Source organism: Mchenga conophoros, linkage group LG12 (assembly GCF_057382185.1).
Source record: "Mchenga conophoros isolate Kocher_MC1m ecotype Shallow Benthic linkage group LG12, M_conophoros_male_GT1.1, whole genome shotgun sequence".
Taxonomy (NCBI): Eukaryota; Metazoa; Chordata; class Actinopteri; order Cichliformes; family Cichlidae; genus Mchenga; species Mchenga conophoros.
In genome coordinates, this window is record NC_140537.1 from 38,711,977 (window position 1) to 38,734,237 (window position 22,261).

At 48.1% G+C, this 22,261-nt stretch overlaps 2 protein-coding genes across 2 annotated transcripts; both read right to left on the minus strand.

Annotated features, from left to right (window-relative positions):
* Nucleotides 1-7,596: 7,596 nt before the first annotated feature.
* On the minus strand, nt 7,597-14,889 carry surf4l (surfeit 4, like). The gene is made up of 6 exons (XM_085295731.1): nt 14,481-14,889; nt 13,053-13,239; nt 12,295-12,371; nt 9,754-9,797; nt 9,423-9,612; nt 7,597-8,447 (listed from the first exon to the last, which is right to left on the minus strand). Exons 1-6 carry the CDS (start codon nt 14,526-14,528, stop codon nt 8,181-8,183), a joined length of 813 nt encoding a protein of 270 aa, XP_085151857.1. The 5' UTR covers nt 14,529-14,889; the 3' UTR covers nt 7,597-8,180.
* Nucleotides 14,890-15,180: 291 nt separating this feature from the next.
* Nucleotides 15,181-21,284, minus strand: ciz1b (cdkn1a interacting zinc finger protein 1b). Its single transcript, XM_085295730.1, has 14 exons — nt 21,159-21,284; nt 20,500-20,568; nt 20,226-20,313; nt 20,005-20,147; nt 19,855-19,913; nt 19,713-19,774; nt 19,478-19,618; nt 17,356-17,450; nt 17,184-17,277; nt 16,880-16,984; nt 16,479-16,631; nt 16,351-16,408; nt 16,069-16,190; nt 15,181-15,496 (listed from the first exon to the last, which is right to left on the minus strand). Exons 2-14 carry the CDS (start codon nt 20,526-20,528, stop codon nt 15,431-15,433), a joined length of 1,215 nt encoding a protein of 404 aa, XP_085151856.1. The 5' UTR covers nt 20,529-20,568; nt 21,159-21,284; the 3' UTR covers nt 15,181-15,430.
* Nucleotides 21,285-22,261: the final 977 nt, after the last annotated feature.

The following is a 22,261-nucleotide window of genomic DNA, read 5'->3' on the forward strand; positions in this document are numbered from 1 at the left end:
GACTACAAAAATATACACAACCAATTATGAGTTATTGATTTCTCCAAAAAGCAGCTGTAGCTGTCAAGTGTGTACGTCTGTGTGTCTGTCTGTGTGTGTGTGTCTGTGTGTGTCTGTCTGTGTGTGTGTCTGTGTGTGTGTCTGTGTGTGTGTGTGTGTGTGTCTGTGTGTGTGTGTGTGTGTGTCTGTGTGTGTGCGTGTCTGTGTGTGTGTGTGTGTATGTCTGTGTGTGTGTGTCTGTGTGTGTGTCTGTGTGTGTGTGTGTGTGTCTGTGTGTGTGTCTGTGTGTGCGTGTCTGTGTGTGTGTCTGTGTGTGCGTGTCTGTCTGTGTGTGTGTGTGTCTGTGTGTGTGTGTGTGTGTGTGCGTCTGTGTGTGTGTGTGTGTGTGTCTGTGTCTGTGTGTGTGTGTACGTCTGTGTCTGTGTGTGTGTCTGTGTCTGTGTCTGTGTGTGTGTGTACGTCTGTGTCTGTGTGTGTGTCTGTGTGTGTGTGTGTGCGTCTGTGTGTGTGTGTGTCTGTGTGTGTGTCTGTGTGTGTGTGTGTGCGTCTGTGTGTGTGTGTGTGCGTCTGTGTGTGTGTCTGTGTGTGTGTGTACGTCTGTGTCTGTGTCTGTGTGTGTGTGTGTGTGTGTGTGTGTGGCCCCTCCTTGCTCTCTGCAGCCTCTGTGACCTGTAATGAAGTTCGGAGCAGACTCCATCAGGATGATGTTGAACACAGAAAATAAAACTTTGGATTTAAACACGTCGCTGCTTCTGATTCGTTGGACATTAGACCTTGAATATATTCAGAGATGGTGAGAGTCGATTTGCTTTGGTTGAAGGTGATGTTGACGTATTCAGGTGAGTCTGCTAAACGCGTTCCTCCTGGTGGTAACGATGGTAACCATGGTTGTGTGGGAGGAGTCAAATTCAGAGGTTCAGAGTGACGCTCACTGTCCACCAGCCCAGTTTGTCTATTCTGGACTTTTTATTTCTCAGTAAGATCTACAAAGATGTGAAATACTCGGTCAGACCATTCCCCCGTGATCAGTCGAGGAAATCAAACATTCCCAACGACGGGATGAGAGGGAGGCGACGCGCCAGTCCTCTGGGAAGCATTAAGCTGTTGTTAGAGGCAAAAACGAGTCGAGAAAACTCCAAACTGAACATTCAATTACTGTGAAAGGTGAAAGTTAAACACAGCGACTACGACAGAGGTGGGAAATCCTCATGGCTCTTATCATACACGTTAAACTACAGACAGAAATATTCATAACATACAAAATCCCACCAAACGATTAGCGACGAATCCTGAGTCAGACAGCAGGTGAACAACACACCTGTGGAAGGCTACGCACAGTAAACGTAGTAAGTTAGTAAGACCACACATGAAGAAATCAAAGAAGTGATTGGAGGAAGGTGGGAAACCCTGCAGCATCTCTGAACCCCGACATCGCTCAGGGTGTGTGGACAGAGTACAACAGCCCCCCCTGGTGGACAGAGGTGGTCATTTCTATTATCCCCAAAGAAGGAAAAGATCAACTGGACTGTGGAAGCGACAGACCTGCAAGCAATCAATCCTGACTGATCAGACCAACTCAGGACGGTGTTAGGACCAATGTTCCCTCTAAGCTGCGCACATGCGCAATTGCGCACTGTTGGCACGTCGCTGCGCAGAGAAAATCTGCGTTGTGCACACAATTTTTTTTAACCTGAATTGAAATTAAAGTAAATATGTGCCGACACCGGTGTTTTATCTAGCACAGCGGCTGATGAGTGAAGCCACGTTAATGACAACGTGTACAACCACTGTAGATGTGAGCAGGACAGACGAACAACTGACAGGAAAAGTGTGGACTTTACACCAGTTTTTAAACTGTGTTGATCGGCCGCGTACAACCAGAGTTATGATAAAATATCTGCAATGTTTGTTTTTCTTCCTGAATACTGTCGTTGTTTCTATTTACTGCAGGAAGAAACGGTAAAAACGGCGTTTTATAAGGAAAACGCTCGAAAGCCTGTGAACAAAAACAACACCAAACCCCTCCCCCTGCCCTTTCCTATTGGTGGAAAAATGTACCATGTCGACCAATCAAAACATGGCCTTTAGTTGTTAAGAAACTGGAGGAAGTTTTAGGAGTGATGGCGTGTTTGAGATGTGAGAGATTTGCAACGTTTAGCACAAATCTTGTGCAGTCAGTGTGTAGTCAGTGTGCAGTTAGTGTGTAGTCAGTGTGTAGTCAGTGTGTAGTTAGCGTGCAGTTAGCGTGTAGTTAGCGTGCAGTTAGTGTGTAGTCAGTGTGCAGTTAGTGTGTAGTCAGTGTGTAGTTAGTGTGTAGTCAGTGTGTAGTTAGTGTGTAGTCAGTGTGTAGTCAGTGTGTAGTTAGCGTGTAGTTAGCGTGCAGTTAGTGTGTAGTCAGTGTGTAGTCAGTGTGTAGTCAGTGTGTAGTTAGTGTGTAGTCAGTGTGCAGTTAGTGTGTAGTCAGTGTGTAGTCAGTGTGTAGTTAGCGTGCAGTTAGCGTGTAGTTAGCGTGTAGTCAGTGTGTAGTTAGTGTGTAGTGTAGTCAGTGTGTAGTCAGTGTGTAGTCAGTGTGTAGTTAGTTTGTAGTCAGTGTGTAGTTAGTTTGTAGTTAGCGTGCAGTTAGCGTGCAGTTAGCGTGTAGTTAGCGTGTAGTCAGTGTGTAGTTAGTTTGTAGTCAGTGTGTAGTCAGTGTGTAGTTAGTTTGTAGTGTAGTCAGTGTGTAGTGTAGTCAGTGTGTAGTTAGTTTGTAGTCAGTGTGTAGTCAGTGTGTAGTTAGTTTGTAGTGTAGTCAGTGTGTAGTGTAGTCAGTGTGTAGTTAGTTTGTAGTCAGTGTGTAGTCAGTGTGTAGTTAGTTTGTAGTGTAGTCAGTGTGTAGTGTAGTCAGTGTGTAGTCAGTGTGTAGTCAGTGTGTAGTCAGTGTGTAGTTAGTTTGTAGTGTAGTCAGTGTGTAGTGTAGTCAGTGTGTAGTCAGTGTGTAGTTAGCGTGCAGTTAGCGTGTAGTTAGTGTGTAGTGAGTGTGTAGTGTAGTGTGTAGTCAGTGTGTAGTTAGTGTGTAGTCAGTGTGTAGTTAGTTTGTAGTCAGTGTGTAGTTAGCGTGCAGTTAGCGTGTAGTTAGCGTGTAGTTAGTGTGTAGTCAGTGTGTAGTTAGTTTGTAGTGTAGTCAGTGTGTAGTGTAGTCAGTGTGTAGTTAGTGTGTAGTCAGTGTGCAGTTAGCGTGTAGTTAGTGTGTAGTCAGTGTGTAGTCAGTGTGCAGTTAGCGTGCAGTTAGCGTGTAGTCAGTGTGTAGTCAGTGTGCAGTTAGCGTGTAGTTAGTGTGTAGTCAGTGTGTAGTCAGTGTGCAGTTAGCGTGTAGTGAGTGTGTAGTCAGTGTGTAGTTAGGGTGTAGTTAGCGTGTAGTTAGCGTGTAGTTAGCGTGTAGTTAGGGTGTAGTTAGCGTGTAGTTAGCGTGTAGTCAGTGTGTAGTCAGTGTGCAGTTAGCGTGTAGTTAGTGTGTAGTCAGTGTGTAGTCAGTGTGCAGTTAGCGTGTAGTTAGCGTGTAGTCAGTGTGTAGTCAGTGTGCAGTTAGCGTGCAGTTAGCGTGTAGTGAGTGTGTAGTCAGTGTGTAGTCAGTGTGTAGTTAGTGAGTAGTGAGTGTGTAGTCAGTGTGCAGTTAGCGTGTAGTTAGTGTGTAGTCAGTGTGTAGTCAGTGTGCAGTTAGCGTGTAGTTAGCGTGTAGTCAGTGTGTAGTCAGTGTGTAGTTAGCGTGTAGTTAGCGTGTAGTGAGTGTGTAGTCAGTGTGTAGTCAGTGTGTAGTTAGTGAGTAGTGAGTGTGTAGTCAGTGTGTAGTCAGTGTGTAGTTAGTGTGCAGTTAGCGTGTAGTTAGTGTGTAGTCAGTGTGTAGTCAGTGTGCAGTTAGCGTGTAGTTAGCGTGTAGTCAGTGTGTAGTCAGTGTGTAGTCAGTGTGTAGTCAGTGTGCAGTTAGCGTGTAGTTAGTGTGTAGTCAGTGTGTAGTCAGTGTGCAGTTAGCGTGTAGTTAGTGTGTAGTCAGTGTGTAGTCAGTGTGCAGTTAGCGTGTAGTTAGCGTGTAGTCAGTGTGTAGTCAGTGTGTAGTTAGCGTGTAGTTAGCGTGTAGTGAGTGTGTAGTCAGTGTGTAGTCAGTGTGTAGTTAGTGAGTAGTGAGTGTGTAGTCAGTGTGTAGTCAGTGTGTAGTTAGTGAGTAGTGAGTGTGTAGTCAGTGTGCAGTTAGTGTGTAGTCAGTGTGTAGTCAGTGTGTAGTTAGTGAGTAGTGAGTGTGTAGTCAGTGTGCAGTTAGTGTGTAGTCAGTGTGTAGGTAGTGTGTAGTTAGTGAGTAGTCAGTGTGTAGTCAGTGTGTAGTTAGTGAGTAGTGAGTGTGTAGTCAGTGTGCAGTTAGTGTGTAGTCAGTGTGTAGGTAGTGTGTAGTTAGTGAGTAGTCAGTGTGTAGTCAGTGTGTAGTTAGTGAGTAGTGAGTGTGTAGTCAGTGTGCAGTTAGTGTGTAGTCAGTGTGTAGGTAGTGTGTAGTTAGTGTGTAGTCAGTGTGTAGTCAGTGTGTAGTTAGTGAGTAGTGAGTGTGTAGTCAGTGTGCAGTTAGTGTGTAGTCAGTGTGTAGGTAGTGTGTAGTTAGTGTGTAGTCAGTGTGTAGTCAGTGTGTAGTTAGTGTGTAGTGAGTGTGTAGTCAGTGTGTAGTTAGTGTGTAGTTAGTGTGTAGTCAGTGTGTAGTGAGTGTGTAGTCAGTGTGTAGTCAGTGTGTAGTTAGTGTGTAGTCAGTGTGTAGTTAGTGTGTAGTCAGTGTGTAGTTAGTGTGTAGTCAGTGTGTAGTCAGTGTGTAGTTAGTGTGTAGTTAGTGTGTAGTGAGAGTGTAGTCAGTGTGTAGTTAGTGAGTAGTGAGTGTGTAGTCAGTGTGCAGTTAGTGTGTAGTCAGTGTGTAGGTAGTGTGTAGTTAGTGTGTAGTCAGTGTGTAGTCAGTGTGTAGTTAGTGTGTAGTGAGTGTGTAGTCAGTGTGTAGTTAGTGTGTAGTTAGTGTGTAGTCAGTGTGTAGTGAGTGTGTAGTCAGTGTGTAGTCAGTGTGTAGTTAGTGTGTAGTCAGTGTGTAGTTAGTGTGTAGTCAGTGTGTAGTCAGTGTGTAGTTAGTGTGTAGTCAGTGTGTAGTCAGTGTGTAGTTAGTGTGTAGTTAGTGTGTAGTGAGAGTGTAGTCAGTGTGTAGTTAGTGTGTAGTTAGTGTGTAGTTAGTGTGTAGTGAGAGTGTAGTCAGTGTGTAGTTAGTGTGTAGTTAGTGTGTAGTTAGTGTGTAGTGAGAGTGTAGTCAGTGTGTAGTTAGTGTGTAGTTAGTGTGTAGTGTAGTCAATAGTTTTGTTGTTGTGTGTCAGAACAATGAGGCGACTGCTGAGTGTTACAGGTGTTACAGCAGTGACACATCTGCTGCTGTCAGGCCTGCAGGTATCAGGCTGTTGTTCTCCTTCGTCTCATAGTGGACAGAAATTATTTTTTGGAGCGGCACAAATAATTTGTGTGGCATCAGAGTTGATGCAGAACAGCTGATTGTTCTGTAAATAGTTTGAAATGTTTATTTAAAAACGCTTTGGCTGCATTTTTAGGTAAAGACTGAGGCAAAACTCAGTTACTTTTTTGAAGAAGTAACTATATAATTAATTACCCAGCATTGGTCATTGTTTACTGTATTTGCAGACAGAGTTACAGACTCTCTAACAGACCACAGACTCAGAATACAAGTCAGAGCTTTATGAAAAATAAAGAAAGAAAGTTTTGTTTTCAAACTTGGAGTTCAAGTTATTTTTCCTTCCAATAGTGTTAACATGCTACAGGTCATGAACAAGATTGTTTTTAATTGTCATTGTAAGTAGGCTGAAGCAGTTAATTTAAAGTAGTCTAACATAAATGCTGTAATTTGATTACTTTAATAAACATGTAACTTGGATGCTGGCGTGACCACACTGCACACGTCTGCTGTTGGGGCGCTCAGTTTGTGTTCGCTCAGACACGTGAAACATTAGAGGGAACGTTGGTTAGGACACCAGTGCTAATTAGGTCAGATGCATATTTCATGTTTCTGTATGAAATGGTTTAAATGTGATCACTGTGTGATGAACCAGTGGGCTCACTGCACGCTGTGCTTCATCCATCCTCCTCTTCATCGCATTCATTAACCTTTGAACCAAAGCAGAAGAGGAGCAACAACTCCTGAAGGAGAGCAGGACGATCCTTAACTCGACCTGCCAAACACTGATGACCCTGTTGGAGAATGTGGCCAATGTGCTGAGTGTGAGGTTCATGATGAGCCACCAACACAGTCAGAATGAACATTATCACTTTCTTTTCCTCTCACAGTTTCAGCAGTGGGACAAACTGTAGAGACATCAGTGTGAAGAGAGCTCGGCTCAGGTACGGCTCGCTGCGCTGACGGCCCACAGGGGGCGCCGTGCAGGTGTTCCTGTCACGGCCGACGGTAACCTCGGGATGAGTCGAAGCGTTCAGAAAGCTTCTGTGTACTTAGTGTAATTAGTCCATGTAAACTGGAGGAGCCGCCCAAAGTGGTGACACGCTGCACCTACGAGTCTGACTTTGTGACAAAGTGAGGACGGATTTAAAAAGCGGCCCTTTGGGGCCTCGCATGCTATAACTCACTTCTCAACAAGAGGGCACTTAAGAGTTTTGCAGCTTTACAAAATGAGGACTGTTCAGAAAAAGCTGACTTTGCAGATTCTTACAAGTCAGACATCAAAGGGCCCCGAGTGGCTGTACTGTGGACGCCTTCCTGTCATTACTGAAACCAACGCTGTGGTTTCCAGACATCGGACTGCGTGAGGACGCGGCGGGAGGCTGAACTAAACGAAACCTGGGAAACGTGCGCCACACAAACACGGTGTTAAGATTCACTTTAAATGCACTTCTGTGCGCCCGGGTGACTGAAGAGCAGGTCAGTGTGCATCCAGCTTACATAATGGAAAAGATCACAGGTCATGGTGCTCGAACAGGTCAGAGGTCACGTTAGTTTGACAGCCTGCTCACGACAACCGCACGTTTAAGCTGAGAGGCCGTCCCGCGGCGCTTCGATGACCTGGGAAGTTGGCGCGGCAGGAGGACATGCGGGCTGAACCGCAGGACCCGCCTTTATGGTCGATAGCACCGCCCACGTGTCGTGTGGCGTGCCACGTGACTCAGGTCTGCAGGCAGAGCGCCGCCTCGCAGTGAAGCTGAACGAACGAGCAGCACGGCGCAGGTCCCCGCTCAGGTGTGTCTGTCACACTCGGGCAAGCGACGATCACACAAACACCTCCACCCGCTCCTCTGTCACTCCAACCCTCCGCACGTCCTCCTCCGTTCATGAACCTCCCCTGACGTCTTCCTCTTTTCCACCTGCCCGACTGGCCCATCTTCATTGTCCTTCGTCCATCAGAGCAGAGGGCGCCGTGTGCTGCGATTAGCTAGGAGAGGACACGCCCAGCACACAGACGCAGCTTCCAGCACGCCTAGTCCCAGCGTGAGCTCACTTCCTGTTCTCGCTGATTTTGAAATAAAACACGGAGGTTGTGTCCGTCTTCTTTATACAGTCTGTGGGAGATGAGCAGGTGCTGCAGGAAACACTGAAACACACACACACTTAATGCTGCACGCTTTATTAAACTCCTCCTACAAAAACACGATAGAAAAAGACTCAGACTCAAACACTGAACGTCGTACAGAGACGAAACACACTGTGAGGAAGCAGCGCCTCCTGCAGGACGCCACGGGTTACTACAGCCTCCCCGCTCCGTACTAAAGCTGTGATCGCTCACCTGCTCAGGTGTGTTTGTCGCCTCAGAGCTGCTCAAAATGACTCTGCCTCCATTTTTGTCGTTTGTCCAGCTCGTTACAAAAACATTAACGAGTGACGTCGTTGTGTCCGAATCGTCACATCGAACAGGCTGAAAACAGCAAAGACCGCCTACAAAAGCACTGATTGGATAACGCAGCAGCTGATGCCTCAGGGAGGCGGGTGGCGGTCACTGGGTGGTGCAGCAGGATGGAGGTGGAGGCGCTCCCTCGCCTCCTCTAAAATCACTCTAAGTGTCAAACATCACAGCCAGTGTGCAACAAACATCACGTGACACAAAGACGAGCTCTGATTGGTCGCTCAGAGAGCAAAAAAATAAAAATAGAAGAGGCAGAGGCGCGGCTCCTCCTCCTCACCACTCCTTCTTCTTCTCGTCCATGGAGACGCCCCCGGGCCCGAGCGCCACCACCAGCAGCAGGCCGCCGATCACCGAGGTGGTCTGGAAGAAGTCGTACTTCAGGAAGTCGTGCATGGGCGTGTAGGACGGCACGCTCCAGAAGGCGTTGATGGTGAAGTTGATGCAGAGCAGCCACGCCACCAGCGTGAGCGCCGCCAGCTTCGTCTTAAAGCCCACCGCCACCAGGACCATGAGCGCCGTCCCCACCACGTTCTGCAGGAACTGAACACAACACGCCGTCAGCACAAGGACGACGGTCACGCCCATAATTATTCAGACCCCCAAAGTTACTTTTATTCAACCTGCAAGTTTTCGTCTCCCAAACGATGTGGAGACGAGGCACCAGAGGCATCGCCGCCGCAAACACGCTTCTCTGCTTTTGTTCTCATTGGAGCAAAACGTGCCCCGCCCACAATCATTCACTCGTCTCAGTAATAGAAAAACCTTTAATAGTTATTACAGCAGACGAACGCGTCCTATAATCGCACGTCTCCACGTTTGCTCATTTGTCTTTAGCAGTGAGCTTTCAGGTCGGAGGGTCCCCTCGCCCTGATCTCTAGCTCCGCCCACAGTCTCTGCTGGACTCTGTGGGCGGAGCTGCTCAATGTTAATGTTTGTGTCTGCTAACCGTTTACTTTGCTGTGCTTTGGGTCGTTGTAGTGCTGAGCTGTCTGCTGCTGCCTGATGATGAGGAGGAGGATCTTCATGCTGTTTTTCGTGGTGGCGTTTCCTGTGATGAGCTTCCCCCCGACCCCCAGGGTGGCTGTAGCTCAGGTGGCAGAGCGGATCAGCCACTAACCAGAAGGTCGGTGGTTCGATCCCAGACTGTCCACCAAGCCGCTGCCCACTGAATCGGCTTGGACTGTTCGAACGGTGATTTTAGGACTGTGGATTTCCCAGAGACTGTGACAGTTTGTGAAGAGCGCGAGTCATTCTGGACACTTTTTGCTCAAATGTAAATAAAAGCGACGCCTCTGGTGCCTCGTCTTCTTCTCTTTTGGCAGACGCCCGTGTCATTTCCTGTCAAAAACAACTTGTTGGTTGAACAAAAGTAAGCTTCTGTCAAATCTTGCCAGGAGTTTGAATAATTACGTGGACACGTGTGGACACGTGTGGACACGTGTGGACACGTGTGGACACGTGTGGACACGTGTGGACACGTGTGGACACGTGTGGACACGTGTGGGTGTGACTCACGCTGAGCAGGCTGAGGTCAAAGTGCAGCAGCGTCATGAACATGAGGACGAGGAGGACGCGACCTCCCAGCTGCAGGAGGTGCTTCGGCGAGCTCTGATGTCCGAGGGAAGGAACTCCGGCGAACACGCTACGCGCCTCCCCCCTGCACTCTGCCAGGAGGAGGAGGAGGCCCCCGCCCAGCGCCAGGTTCCTGCAGAGGAGGACGAGGAGGATGAAGAACAGCAGATCATGTCTTTGTAGCTCCAACCTGCAGCGTCACGCAAACGTGCAGAACGAGCCGTTTCTGTCCACGACGTCGATAAAGTTATTTCAGAAAGGCGTGACGACTTACCTCATGAGGAACTTGAGGTCCCACAGGATGCTGTAAGCCACCATCTGCAGGTCACACAGAGTCACATGATCAGACTCACAGGTAACATTCTGGGACTCACCTGTATGAAAGTTCACCTGCACCGTGTTGGCAGGACGAAACACGACCTTAACTTTTTCAGTTTAACAGATCTGACCAATCACAGCACTGCATTTGGCATCGAGTGCATGCGCAGCTGCAAACTCGCACCAGTGCTGAACACGCCTGACCACAGCGAGCTGCTGCTCCGGCTCAGCCGGCGCTGCGACATCAGAAACACAGACTAAAGCTTCCGCTCTGGATCCTCAGAGACTGCGCATACCAGCTAGCTCCTGTGTTCACTGAGATATTCAACATCTCTTTATCTCAGTCGGTGATCCCCACATGCTTCAAAGAGTCCATCATTGTTCCTGTCCCGAAGAAACCCCACCCTGCTTCTCTCAATGACTATCGCCCTGTAGCCCTCACCTCAGTAGTGATGAAGTGCTTTGAACGCCTGGTCAGAGACTTCATCATTTCTTCACTACCAGACACACTGGACCCACTACAGTTCGCTTACCGTCCAAATCGTTCCACAGACGATGCCATCTCTCATCTCCTCCACACATCACTCACTCACTTGGACACTAGAAGGGGGAATTATGTTAAAATGCTCTTCATAGACTACAGCTCTGCATTTAACACCATAATTCCCTCCACACTCACCACCAAGCTGGAGCATCTGGGACTCAGCTCATCTATGTGTCAGTGGATCTCCAACTTCCTAACTGGCAGACCACAGGCAGTAAGGATGGGCGGACATGTCTCAGCCTCCACCACTCTCAGCACTGGAGCCCCCCAGGGGTGTGTTCTGAGCCCCCTGCTGTACTCTTTGTACACATATGACTGTGTGGCCACTACCAGCTCCACCACCATCATCAAGTTTGCTGACGACACCGTCGTGGTGGGCCTGATCTCTGATAACAACGAGACGGCCTACCTGAAGGAGATTAGGAATCTGGAGAACTGGTGCCAGAGGAACAACCTCCTTCTAAACGTCAGTAAGACAAAGGAGCTGATAGTGGACTTCAGCACTAAGCAGGAGAGGAACTACCAGACCCCCGTCATCAACGAGTGCCCAGTGGAGAGAGTGGACAGCTTCAAATACCTCGGAGTTCACATCACACAGGACCTGTCATGGTCCTGTCACATCAACACCGTGGTGAAAAAGGCCCGTCAGCGTCTCTACCACCTCAGACGCTTGAGAGACTTCCAACTGCCCTCCAAGGTGCTCAGGAACTTTTACTCCTGCACCATAGAGAGCATCCTGACGGGAAACATCTTAACCTGGTTCGGGAACAGCACCATGCAGGACAGACGAGCTCTACAGAGGGTTGTGCGGTCAGCTGAGCGCACCATCCGCTCCGAGCTCCCTGACCTGCACTCAATCTACAGCAGGCGGTGCTGGACCAAGGCCAGGAAGATGGTGAAGGACCTCAGCCATCCCAACAACAGACTGTTCTCTCTGCTGAGGTCAGGAAAGCGATTCCGCTCCCTGAAGACCAACACAGAGAGACTGAGGAGGAGCTTCTTCCCGCAGGCGATACGGTCTCTCAATCACACCACCACACAGTACTGACCCACACATGCAGTTCTTACACACACACTGGACTTTCTGGACTTTGGTTTTGCACAACACTGGTCACTATATTCTTCATTTCCAGTTAATACTTGTACAGCTGCTGTTATTGTGTATATATTTATTTATATTTAGATTTCTTCATACATTCTTATATAGTTCTATATTGTGTATTTTGTTGTACAGTTATTTTATTTTCAACTTTAATTTATATATTTTATCTTATTCTTCCCAGTTAAATTTACCCTTCATTCTAATTTGTGTTGTACAGTTATTTCATTTTTAACCTTAATTTATATTTTATTCCTTCCTAGTTAAATTTACCCTTTTTAATTTTTCATATTTATTTCCTATCTTATTCATAGCCTTTTCCTTTTTTGTTCTCTTTAGGTCACGAGCAGTTGTCCAAGCATTTCACTACATATCGTACTGTGTATGACTGTGTACGTGACAAATAAAATTTGAATTTGAATTTGAATTTGGATCAAACCGGGAATCGTCCCGGCCGCTGCCTGCTCCCGCCACCTGGATCGTCCACGTTTCTTCCTTTTCTCCTTCGGAAACATCGTCACCTCTTCCTGTGCGCTCCACTTTACCCGGAAATCACAGCGCTTTCAACGTGTCTACAGTACACGCCCCCCCGCACACACACACGGTCAGCTGTGGCTCTTCTTTCAGAGACAAAGAACAAAACGTTTATGTTTCAAACAGGAAACGTTTACTCTGATTTATCATTTAAGACCACAGCAACTTCCTGTTTGGGAGTCTGAAGGCGTGACGGCGCAGTGAAAACCGACTGAAGCTCGCTGACCATCACGTCAAAAACCTGCAATACTAAACATGAAACACGTGTGTGTGTGTGTGTGTGTGTGTGTGTGTGTGTGTGTGTGTGTGTGTGTGTGTACCTGCAGAGCGATGATCCCAAACAGAGCGCCGCAGGCGTGCTGAACAAAGTTCCTGCTGAGGATCAACACGCAGCAGCCTGCAGACACACACGTGTTACATGTTTAATGTGGAACAACTGAGAGCTCTAAATCACCAATAATCAATCAATCAATCAGAGACTGGTGCAACAACCCAGGTGCTCGCAGAGATCATTACACACACATACGTATAAATGTACAGGCAGGGGACCTCTGTCCCTAACTGTCACCAGTGTGCGAGTCCTCGGAGCCCCGTCTGCATTCGGACCTGCTCGGATCACCACGGTTTTCATTAGATCCTAGTACCTGGTACCAGGTGCTTTAGCAGGTGCTCGGCCGGGGTTCCCAGCAATCTGAGCAGGTATTAAAGTGTGACATCATCAGACTGCATGGCACAGATTGGCTGGTCAGTAGCGTCAGTGTGACGAAGAGCTGCAGATCGAGCAGCAGGTACACCGTCGCCTCCACGTCCACCTTTGCTGTAGCGTTCGCCTTGCATACTAATTATGCTGCAGGACGCTCAGACACGTTGCTATGACGACAGCCACGCAGGTTAGGTAGTACCAGACAGTAATGAGAACCAGGTTAATGGAAAAGGGCCTCATATGTGTACAACGAGGTGTGAAACGCCCGTCCCCACAAGAAGGTGTCAGGGTTACAGTTAGGCTGGGCGTTCAGTGATGGTTAGGATGAGCATTTTGTCAATTAGATGAAAACGTGTGTGTGTGTGTGAGTGTTACCCAGCTGTCCCAGCAGGTTGATGAGGACGAAGAGGTTGGCGATGAAGAGGCCACAGCTCCAGGTGGAGTCGATATACTCGCTCTGCTCGCTCCACTGGAGCCACATCCTGATGCCGTCCTCGAGGAAGGTGCTGACCAGGCAGAGGCGGGCCACGTGGGGGAGGTAGTGTTTGGTCACCCGCAGGAACTAAAGCAGCGGGGTGATCAGCACACTGTTAGTCACTTTATTAATGTAGCACCGACTGCGTTTTTGTACATGCGGGGTTTAAAATACAAAGAGGCACCAAGAGCTGCAGTTCCTCTGACATCCAGCAGAGGCAGCAGTGAGTTGGTCCCCACAGACTCCCATGTTCAAACTTTGCAGCAGAAGTAAACATGTTTACAGCCGGACATCATGCTGCGAGGTCACTGTACTAACAGGCTGGAGCTAAAAATCAGCACAATGTTTCCTTAGATTAAAAACACATCAGCTGCTGATTCATGAGCCACAGCTTCAGGTAGACACGCCCACATATTTATTATTACTTTTAAAATACTTTAACTTGACTCTAACACGGTTGTTTAAATGTGGATTAACCAAGAAGATGATGATCATCGTGTGTGTTTCACGGCTGCGTGGAGGACGTGAGCTACCTGCTGCTGCAGCAACACTTTCTGTGTCGCTCCGTGGCGGAGGGTTACTTTCAGAACTTCCGGTCAGCTGCGCATTGATCGAACCAGACTCCGGTAACAGGTGTTTTCATTGAACCGTTCCCGGTTCGTCAGCAGTGATTCACGGCTGTGAGAAGAAACTATACCGCTCGGGCACGTCAGGACCCCGGCCTCGCCTCCGCGTGAGACCCAGCTGAACCACGAATTCGTTACTTTACTCTCAAACGTACATTTTTATAAAACATTTAAATGTTAATGTGTAAAGCAGCCCTGGAGCGATCAGAGCTCTCCTGAGGTCGAACATCATCTCAGAGGAAAGTCACCCATCATTATTTCCGTTTTCCTACAAGCTGCGAACGTTTCACCAGACTCGATTTAAAATCTGTCACGTTTCAACTTTCCTCGAGTCTCCACAGACACCGTTGGTTTGTAGAAAACACCTGAACACGATCATCCATCGTGTAAAGTCGTTCTTCATTTCGGCCAACAGAACAACTCAATAAAGATCGCATTTTTGGTGTTTTAGTGAGAATGAATCTGCACCACGGTCTTTCCTGTTCCAGCCTCCCGATGACGAAATCTGCTGCTTTGCTTCAAACTTCATGAAAGTTCATTTTAAAGCAACGAAGCTGTTCCGGGGAGCAGCTGGCCTCTGCTTTTCGAGCTGACTAAACTTGTTTTGCAGCAGAAATCACCGAGCTTTCAACAACCAGATGTTTGCGATAACCGGACCGAGTCCCAGCTCAGCGTGTCGCCGCTCCGGGTGCGCGAGCTTACCTGGTCCGCCACATCCTCCGCCTGGCTCATGAGGTCTCCGTGTCCCATCTCTGGCTCCGACGGTAAGGCACTTCAGTGCGGAAAAGCAGCTGCCAGCTCACGTCCCGGTCCGGTCCGCAGTGATGATGAAGATGCCCCGCTGCTGCCTCCTCCGACCCACAATCCTCCGCCCTGAGCAGGTAGGGCGCCCCCTGCGGCCGGGCTGGGTACAGCATGCCACGTGGACCGGTGTTCTGACAAAACGTCCTACCTAAGTAGTTTATGCACATTTGTGCTGTCAGCGCAAATGTAAGTAGGTATGACGGTTTGCCACTTAACTTTGCCCATCAGAGTATGTTTCTAGCTCTTATTAACAAAGGTAGGATGATTTGCCACTGAATTTCGTGTTGTGCGCATGCGTAGAAACAACGGGTAGGATGGATTCCCAGAACATCGGAACATGAAAGTTTAACCCAGCTCAGATGTGACCCGAACACGTCGGTGGTTCTTGTTCTTTCACGTGGGCTGTGGGGATGTAGAAACACAATGAACATGATGCACGGCTGAGCCACCAGGGGGCGCTGAATGACATAAACACTGATAACTCTGCAGGATGAATAACAGTGTGATCGTTTCATTCTCTCATAATGGTAATAATTTATTTAACGAAACAGAAGTGTTAATAACCGTTTTATGACATCACACACCACGAGAAACAAAGCCGGTTATGAAAACATGATTTATTAATGTTTGCATATTAACAACGATGAAACTGACCGCTGTCAGTCATTGTGCAGGTGTCAGGTGGAAACCTGCAGCTGTGAAACGTTTCTCTCACTGCAAACAGAACACACATGGACAGCAGTCCACCTGTGACCTGCAGCTCCTGCAGCAGCCACCAGTCAAACAAAAGAAAGGTGATCAGAGCTCCACCTGGATGCAGCAATGCATTGTGGGACATGGTGAGGCGGTCAGGGTGGAGCAGATCGGTCCTTGTCCCTCTGTCCTCGCCGCCTCCTCCTTTGAGCACGGTGTCTCTAAAACAACAAACAACAGGCAGCTGGGTTACCTGTGTGTGTGTGTGTGTCTTCCTGTCTAGCTATCTTTGCGAGGACCGAAATCTGCATTTACCATACTTGTGAGAACCAACAGTCACTTGTGAGGACACACAACCTGGTCCTCACAAATTTGAAGCATTTTTGAGGCTCCAAATGTGGTTTTAGTGTCAGGGTTACAGCTAGGCTAGGGTCAGGCATTCATTTTTAATATGGGGCTAGGGAAAGCATGTCAAGGAAGGTCCTCACTAAAATAGCTGAACGGGGTTGTGTGTGTGTGTGTGTGTGTGTGTGTGTGTTAGTATTAGAGTGAAACCTGCAGGTACAGGTGAGATGAGGTCACCTGTCAGGTTCCCTCCTCCTGTGTGGTCTTTAGCTCGACTGCAGCAGCTCTGAGCTTTCACTCTGGGCTGTACCTGCTGCACAGGTGCGTCTGTGCTGCTGCAGGGACATTAGCTCACCTGTGACTGTCCACATATTTATGCTGCGCACTCTTCGCTGACACACCTGTTACATACATGAAGTTAGTCATTAAATATAAAGCAGATATGTACCTGCAAGTGGAGGTAGTGTGTGCGTGTCCTGCAGTGTGCGTGTCGAGCTGCAGCTTCACTGTAGAAAAACTTTTTGCAGAGTCGACACATGAAGCCACAAACGGGAACCACAAAACTGCTTCCTGTGGGGACAGAGAGTAAAGCGTCACTTCCTGTTTGTCGCAGAGACACGAGACAAAATCCACAGACACACTGATCTACGCCTTCTGGATTTTCTCTCTACAGATCGTCCACCGGGGGGCGACAAAGCTCCATCAGCTGGTTTCGACCTCCGGGACGTACCGCACGCCGTGCTGGGGTCATACTCTGCTCGCCGCTTGTCCTCCTCTTCCTCAGCCACCTGAAACAGTTTAAAGTCGTCACTCCTGAATCGTGATTTCACTCGACGCCACAGGACGTCCTGATTTTACCTTTTCCTTTGTTGCTGCATCCTCTTCCTCGTCAGCTACATCCACTTCTTCCTCCACCACCGCCCCCTCCTCCTCTTCCTCCCCCTCCTCCTCGAAGCAGCCGACAGCATCCACAGTGATGAGCTCCTCCTCCTGAGCCTCCTCCAGGAGCACCTGGGAGGAAACAGGAAACATCAGCTGTCCCACAGAGGGGCGGGACATCCTGCTGAGCAGCGCCCCACAGAGTGGATCCCGCCGTTGACGGTCACGCGGACAGTCGTTGCTTCGGTTTGTTTCACTGAAGTTTTTAGTGAACACAGACTCAGGATACACGTCACCACCAGCGTCTGCGACAGCTGACCACCTGACAGCCACAGCCATTGGCTTCCTGCTGTCACCTGACTGCCGACGCCCTCACTCACCTGCTGTTTATGTTCCGATGACTTCATGTGCTCCACAAACTTCCTGGGCGTCCTGAAGTGACGTCCGCACACCGGACAGAAGGGCCGGCAAAGCTGCTTGCACATCTGGAACGAACGAACACACACACACACACACACACACACACACACACACACACACACACAGTCTTCTATTGACATTTTAATCTGCACAGTTGGCAAGTACACTGACAGTAAAGGGCTATTCTATTCTACTCTACTCTGATCTCTGTTGGGTAAGGAGGCGTGTCTGCGCTGATACGTCATCATCACGTCTCACTCTCACCTTGTGTCGTTTGGTCCGCCGATGAATGATGACATCACCGCTGAAGTGAGTCTGACAGGTGTCACACCAGCGCTGCGACTCACGGCGGCGCCCCCTGCTGGCAGAGTGACACACCTGAAGGTTTTCAAACTAAACAAATCAGAGCCCCTGATCTGTGTGTGTGTGTGTTCACCTGTCCTGCGGTGTGTGTGTGTTGAGGTGGATGCAGTGTGTGATCTCCTGCAGCTTCTTCACGTGTTCAGGTCCTGCCATGTGCTCCTGAAACAGCTGGAAATAAACAGAGCACACCTGTAGACACCTGTGCACGTCCACCTGTCACATGACCTGACATCCACAGCTGGTGCAGATGTGCAGACTGAGGTTGGTGACGTTGTGTCTGGTCAGCTGTTCGTCACAGAGCTCAAGTTATTACAGGTGTGTCTGGATGAAGCCACCTGATTGGTCAGGACTCACAGCGACGGCTGCAGAGCCAAGCTCACCTGTTCCAGGACGTGCAGCAGTGGCATCGCATTATTCATCATCAAAGCACTGAGGGAGGGGCACGAACCGCGCTCTGACCTCTGTGGTCCAGGTGTAACTGGCTGCTCTTCACTACTGTTTCCCCTTCTGTTTACCTCGCGTGTCTGAATTTACAGTTTTTCATTTTGCAAAATCATCATGCAGAGCTCGGGTGCATCCCTGCTCCTGTTTCCCACCTGCAGACAGTCTTTACGCTGCCGCCTGCCTTTGGTGGCTTTTTGGCAGAACTGTAACGTTCAGCAGTCGCCTCAGTGTTCTCTCACACAACAAAACTACACGCTAACCACACGCTAACCACATGCTGACTGTACTCCAAACACGCTAAACGTCGCTAATCTTTCACATCTCAAAACTCTCTTTTTATCTCGCTCTCTCTCTCTCGCCGTCGTACTCCAAAAACTCCTCCCTCTTCCTAAACGACCTAATGTCACGTGTTGCTATATCATTTTTTAATTGGTCAACATGGTACATTTTTCCACCAATAGGAAAGGGTCGCAGGAGCGCGTTCCTTAGAAAACACCCGTTTTGTCTGCAGTTCGTGGCGGCTTTGAAGATGATGCTGCTGCGTCGGCCATGTTTGTCGGGTCATCCGTTGTTTTAAATCGGCTGCTAGTCGATCGATGAGCCTCGGAGCGTTCACAGCCGCTCGCTGCTGTCAGTGACTCTGACTTTAAAACAGGAAGCAGGTGCATGCGCTAACTGGGCAGAGGCAACAGCAAATGTTTCCAGATGTTAGCAAAGACTTGCTGTGGAGAAAGCTGTGGATGTCCTGAGTAGGGGTGGGTTTTTATAATCCGTTCATTAAAATCCTGAATCGATTTTTTAACATAAATTTATTTTGCCCGAAACGCCAGAACCTCAGGTTAAACCTCACAAAATTTCAACAACCACCAAACAGCTAAAACAGTAAATGAGAGCAGGAACACGATTCTGCACGGAGACGTGAACACACAGCGCGGAGCCGCGGATCAGAGTCAGCGAGATGTGACTTTCTGACCGACGGCACGGACACGGTCGGGGCTGAATGCCGACAGCTCGCTGATGCTGATGTTTCAGCGGGTCGGCGCTTTGTGTTCACGCCCTTTTTGCGCCGATTCTAAAGCTGTTAGTTTATCTCTCTCCAAACAACACTGACCGAACCAGGATAAAATCTCACTTCATGCACAGCTCTCTCGCTCTCTGTTTCCTGCATTATTCGCTTGCTTGTTACGCACCAGTCTACTGTTGTTTACAGGCTGTCGGTCGCTGTTTTGTTTTTTCGTTTACATACTTCTGAAAAGAAAACCTCATTTCTGCCGTTCAATACTGAACAAATTTAAACTTTCTAAAATTATGCAAAATGTAAAAACGCCGTGTCTCTAATAAAACCGCTGTAACTTCAGAGGTAATGTTCATATGTTGATTCATGGTTTTCTTTCATTTTTGATGTACTGCAGAACATTTTTATAAAATCCAGAACAGGAAAATCTCCTTCATGTTTTTCTGTGTTTTATCTTCAGCTACTTTGACACAAAGGCCTCACTGTGACGCTCACACCTGTGATAAAGTCTCGTGAGTGTCAGCTTCCTTTTTATTGATACAAAAATATGTAAATGTACTGATCTGAATTATATTTCTGACTGTCAAAATTTCCCAGATTCAAATCGAATTTAATCGAATCGATTCTAGAAATCAGTGACGACACCCAGCCCTAGTCCTGAGTGTGCTGAGGACACCTGACTCAGGTAAGACTGAACGAGGCAGAGGAAGAAGAAGAAGAGCCGAGGGTTTCTTACCAGGAGAGAGCGACACGTGAGGTCACAGACGTGACAGTGGAGTCCGCCCGTCTGTCTCTCGGCCGTCCTGTCCGTCTGTCCAAACTCTCGGCTCTCGCTGCTCTGCTGGATGGTGACCTTCAGTGACCCCACGCCCTGCAGCTATAAACACATCACGGTAGGTTACCTGACAGTCAGGTGTGTCTCCGTTACTCTGTGGTTCCGACTGCAGATGGAGCATCGCATGGTTCTTTACCTCGGCCACTCTGCTGTCCTCGCTGTCCTCTGCTGCCCCCTGCTGGCCGGGAGGAGGAACATCTGGTGACACAGAGAGGGAAGCTTTATCAATCCGCAGCACAGGACTGAAAATCAGCCTGAAGGATGCCACAGAGACACACCTGCCGCTGGAGCACATGACCCGGGGACTCTGCTGGGCGGAGCAGCGTCGTCCTCCATCCTGTGAAAAACATCAAAAACACACCGAGTGAGTCGAGTTCCTCAGATGTCAGACAGTGACGTCGTTTGTTCCTAGCAGACGACCTCCCAACCTTGCTCGCTTTGAATCCGATTCTTCTGATCCTCCCTCCAACCCCACGCCTCCAGGCTGGCTCGGCCCATCAGCACCCCTCTCTTCTTCTGTGGCGGTGGAGCTGCAGCGTGGCCAGCTCTCAGTACTTCCTGTTTCTGACGCCTGGACAAACACAAGGCATTAAACCAGCAGGAGCTGGGGCTGCAGCGGGGACGGGGAGGCAGAGTCTGTTTTGGGTACCTGCTGGGGTGGAGGCGGCCTCCTCTGAGCAGCACAGACAGGGAATCGAACCCTCGCCAATGCACTTCCTGCAGTGGGTATAAAACACCTGCAGGTGGAGACCAACATGTGAAGCAGCGTTTATCAGCAGCACCCACAATGCATTTCACCTTCTATAACTTTATCACACATTCAAATCCACGACAGACGTCTGAACCGTCACGCCTGCTCTGAAAGACCTGACATGTGTGTCAGGTTCAAGTCAGAGAAACAACACCTGACACAGGTAACTCACCTGTCTGTCCTCTGTGGCTGTTTGACCATGATGAAGGCGTGCTGACCTCTGACCTCTCAGCAGCTGTACCTGCAAAGATGAAGTTTCTCCTCTGACGTCCGTCATATATGAATGTAAAGCAGTTTTCTTACAGATTCATAACGTGTCTGAATGATTTTAATATGAATTCTGGGAATCAGCCGATAAACAAACCAGCTTTAAATCAGCACATTAAACAGAAATCTGGCACTAAATCAAACCGCAGTTCCAGGACAAGCAGAGGGAGGAGACTTTTGTCATTTCCAAGTCTTTAACATTACAGGCTTCACTTCTGTCACGGAGCTCATTACAAACCTCGAAGCGTAAAGCCGCGGAGAATCAGGTCTGCTATTTGGTGTGTAAGCCGAATTAAAACCGGGCTTTTAGAGACTCGTAATATGTCTTTATAAATTTCTTATCTGAAACTTTACTCAATCAGCAACGAAACAAACAATAAATTAGTACATTTTCAACAGAGACATCCCACTACTAGCTATTAGGCTAACAAGCTAAACTAACGTCTCCAAACAAACACAGTCTGACTTTAAACTTTTTCCTCTATCGTCCTGTTTAAAGACACGAACTAGTTTAATAATCAGAGTTTACACGTTTAAATTGAACTCCAGGTTACTTTAGCTCACCTTAATGTTCAGCAGATGCTAAAGCTAGCTCAGTTACAAGTAAACACATACTGACGATGATACTTGTGTCTTCTGTCGCCCCCTGCCGGCGCGGAGGAAGACATGCGGCCAGCTGAGGAACTACAGGGTTCAGATCCTGGGCCATCTGATCTCAGGAATTCGCATGATAAGGTGGGGCCAGGTTTCACAATGAGCTTACCTGAAACTCTGGCTGATTGGGGCCCACACCCAGTTTCCCACCTTGGCTCAGGCGATTAGAGGATCATCAGGGGGTCCTTTTGTCCCTCTGTGGGGGGTCACTCCCACTAGGTTTATATCTGGGACTCTCCACCATTTGACCTTAGAACTGAAGAAGCTTCTCGGATGAGAGGTGAAACGTCTTCAAGCAACTTAAAGAAGTCCAGACGCTTTTCTTTGCAGCTCCTTTGACTACGATGACCTGGATGACTGAGAACCTTCACAGACATACAGGGTTCAGAGGTACACGGAATCATCTGTGCACGTTTATATTTGTGCTGTTTTCTGCTACAGTCGGCTTTTCAGAATTCTTTTTTCTGTGTTTCTGTTTCTTCCCAGTCACCAAAAACATTTCAGAAATAACAGATGGGCTGCAGATTTATCCAATAAATTCAGTTAACAGCAAGAAACAGTAAGTAAACTGCATAAAGAGCAAAAATGCAGTTTGTGTTTTTAGTTATTGTTTAATTTTTAATTTATTGTAAATATTGTGCATAATAAAAATAAATTTAATTAATAAAAAGTGAAATGTTTTTTTTTATAGCTTTTGTGTATTTTACAACAGTTTTGGATTACATTGGTGATCAATGTGCATCACCCCTAAAATAAAACAAAATAGAATCTGTGCCTAGGCTGCGTATATTTGCATGTAGCAGTGAGTAAAACAATAAATGAAGTAGAGTGTTGTTTCTTCAGCTGTGTTTCGTGGCCTCTGATTGGCTGGTCTGGAAGTCTGGTAGTTATTTGCAGCTTGTGGTAAATCTGCTGGAATTTCCTGGAGAAGAGCCGCAGTGTGTCGCAGACAGGAAGCACTTCCTGAGATGATCTCTCAGAGATTTATGGCGGAATAAAAGCGTCTGAGTGTG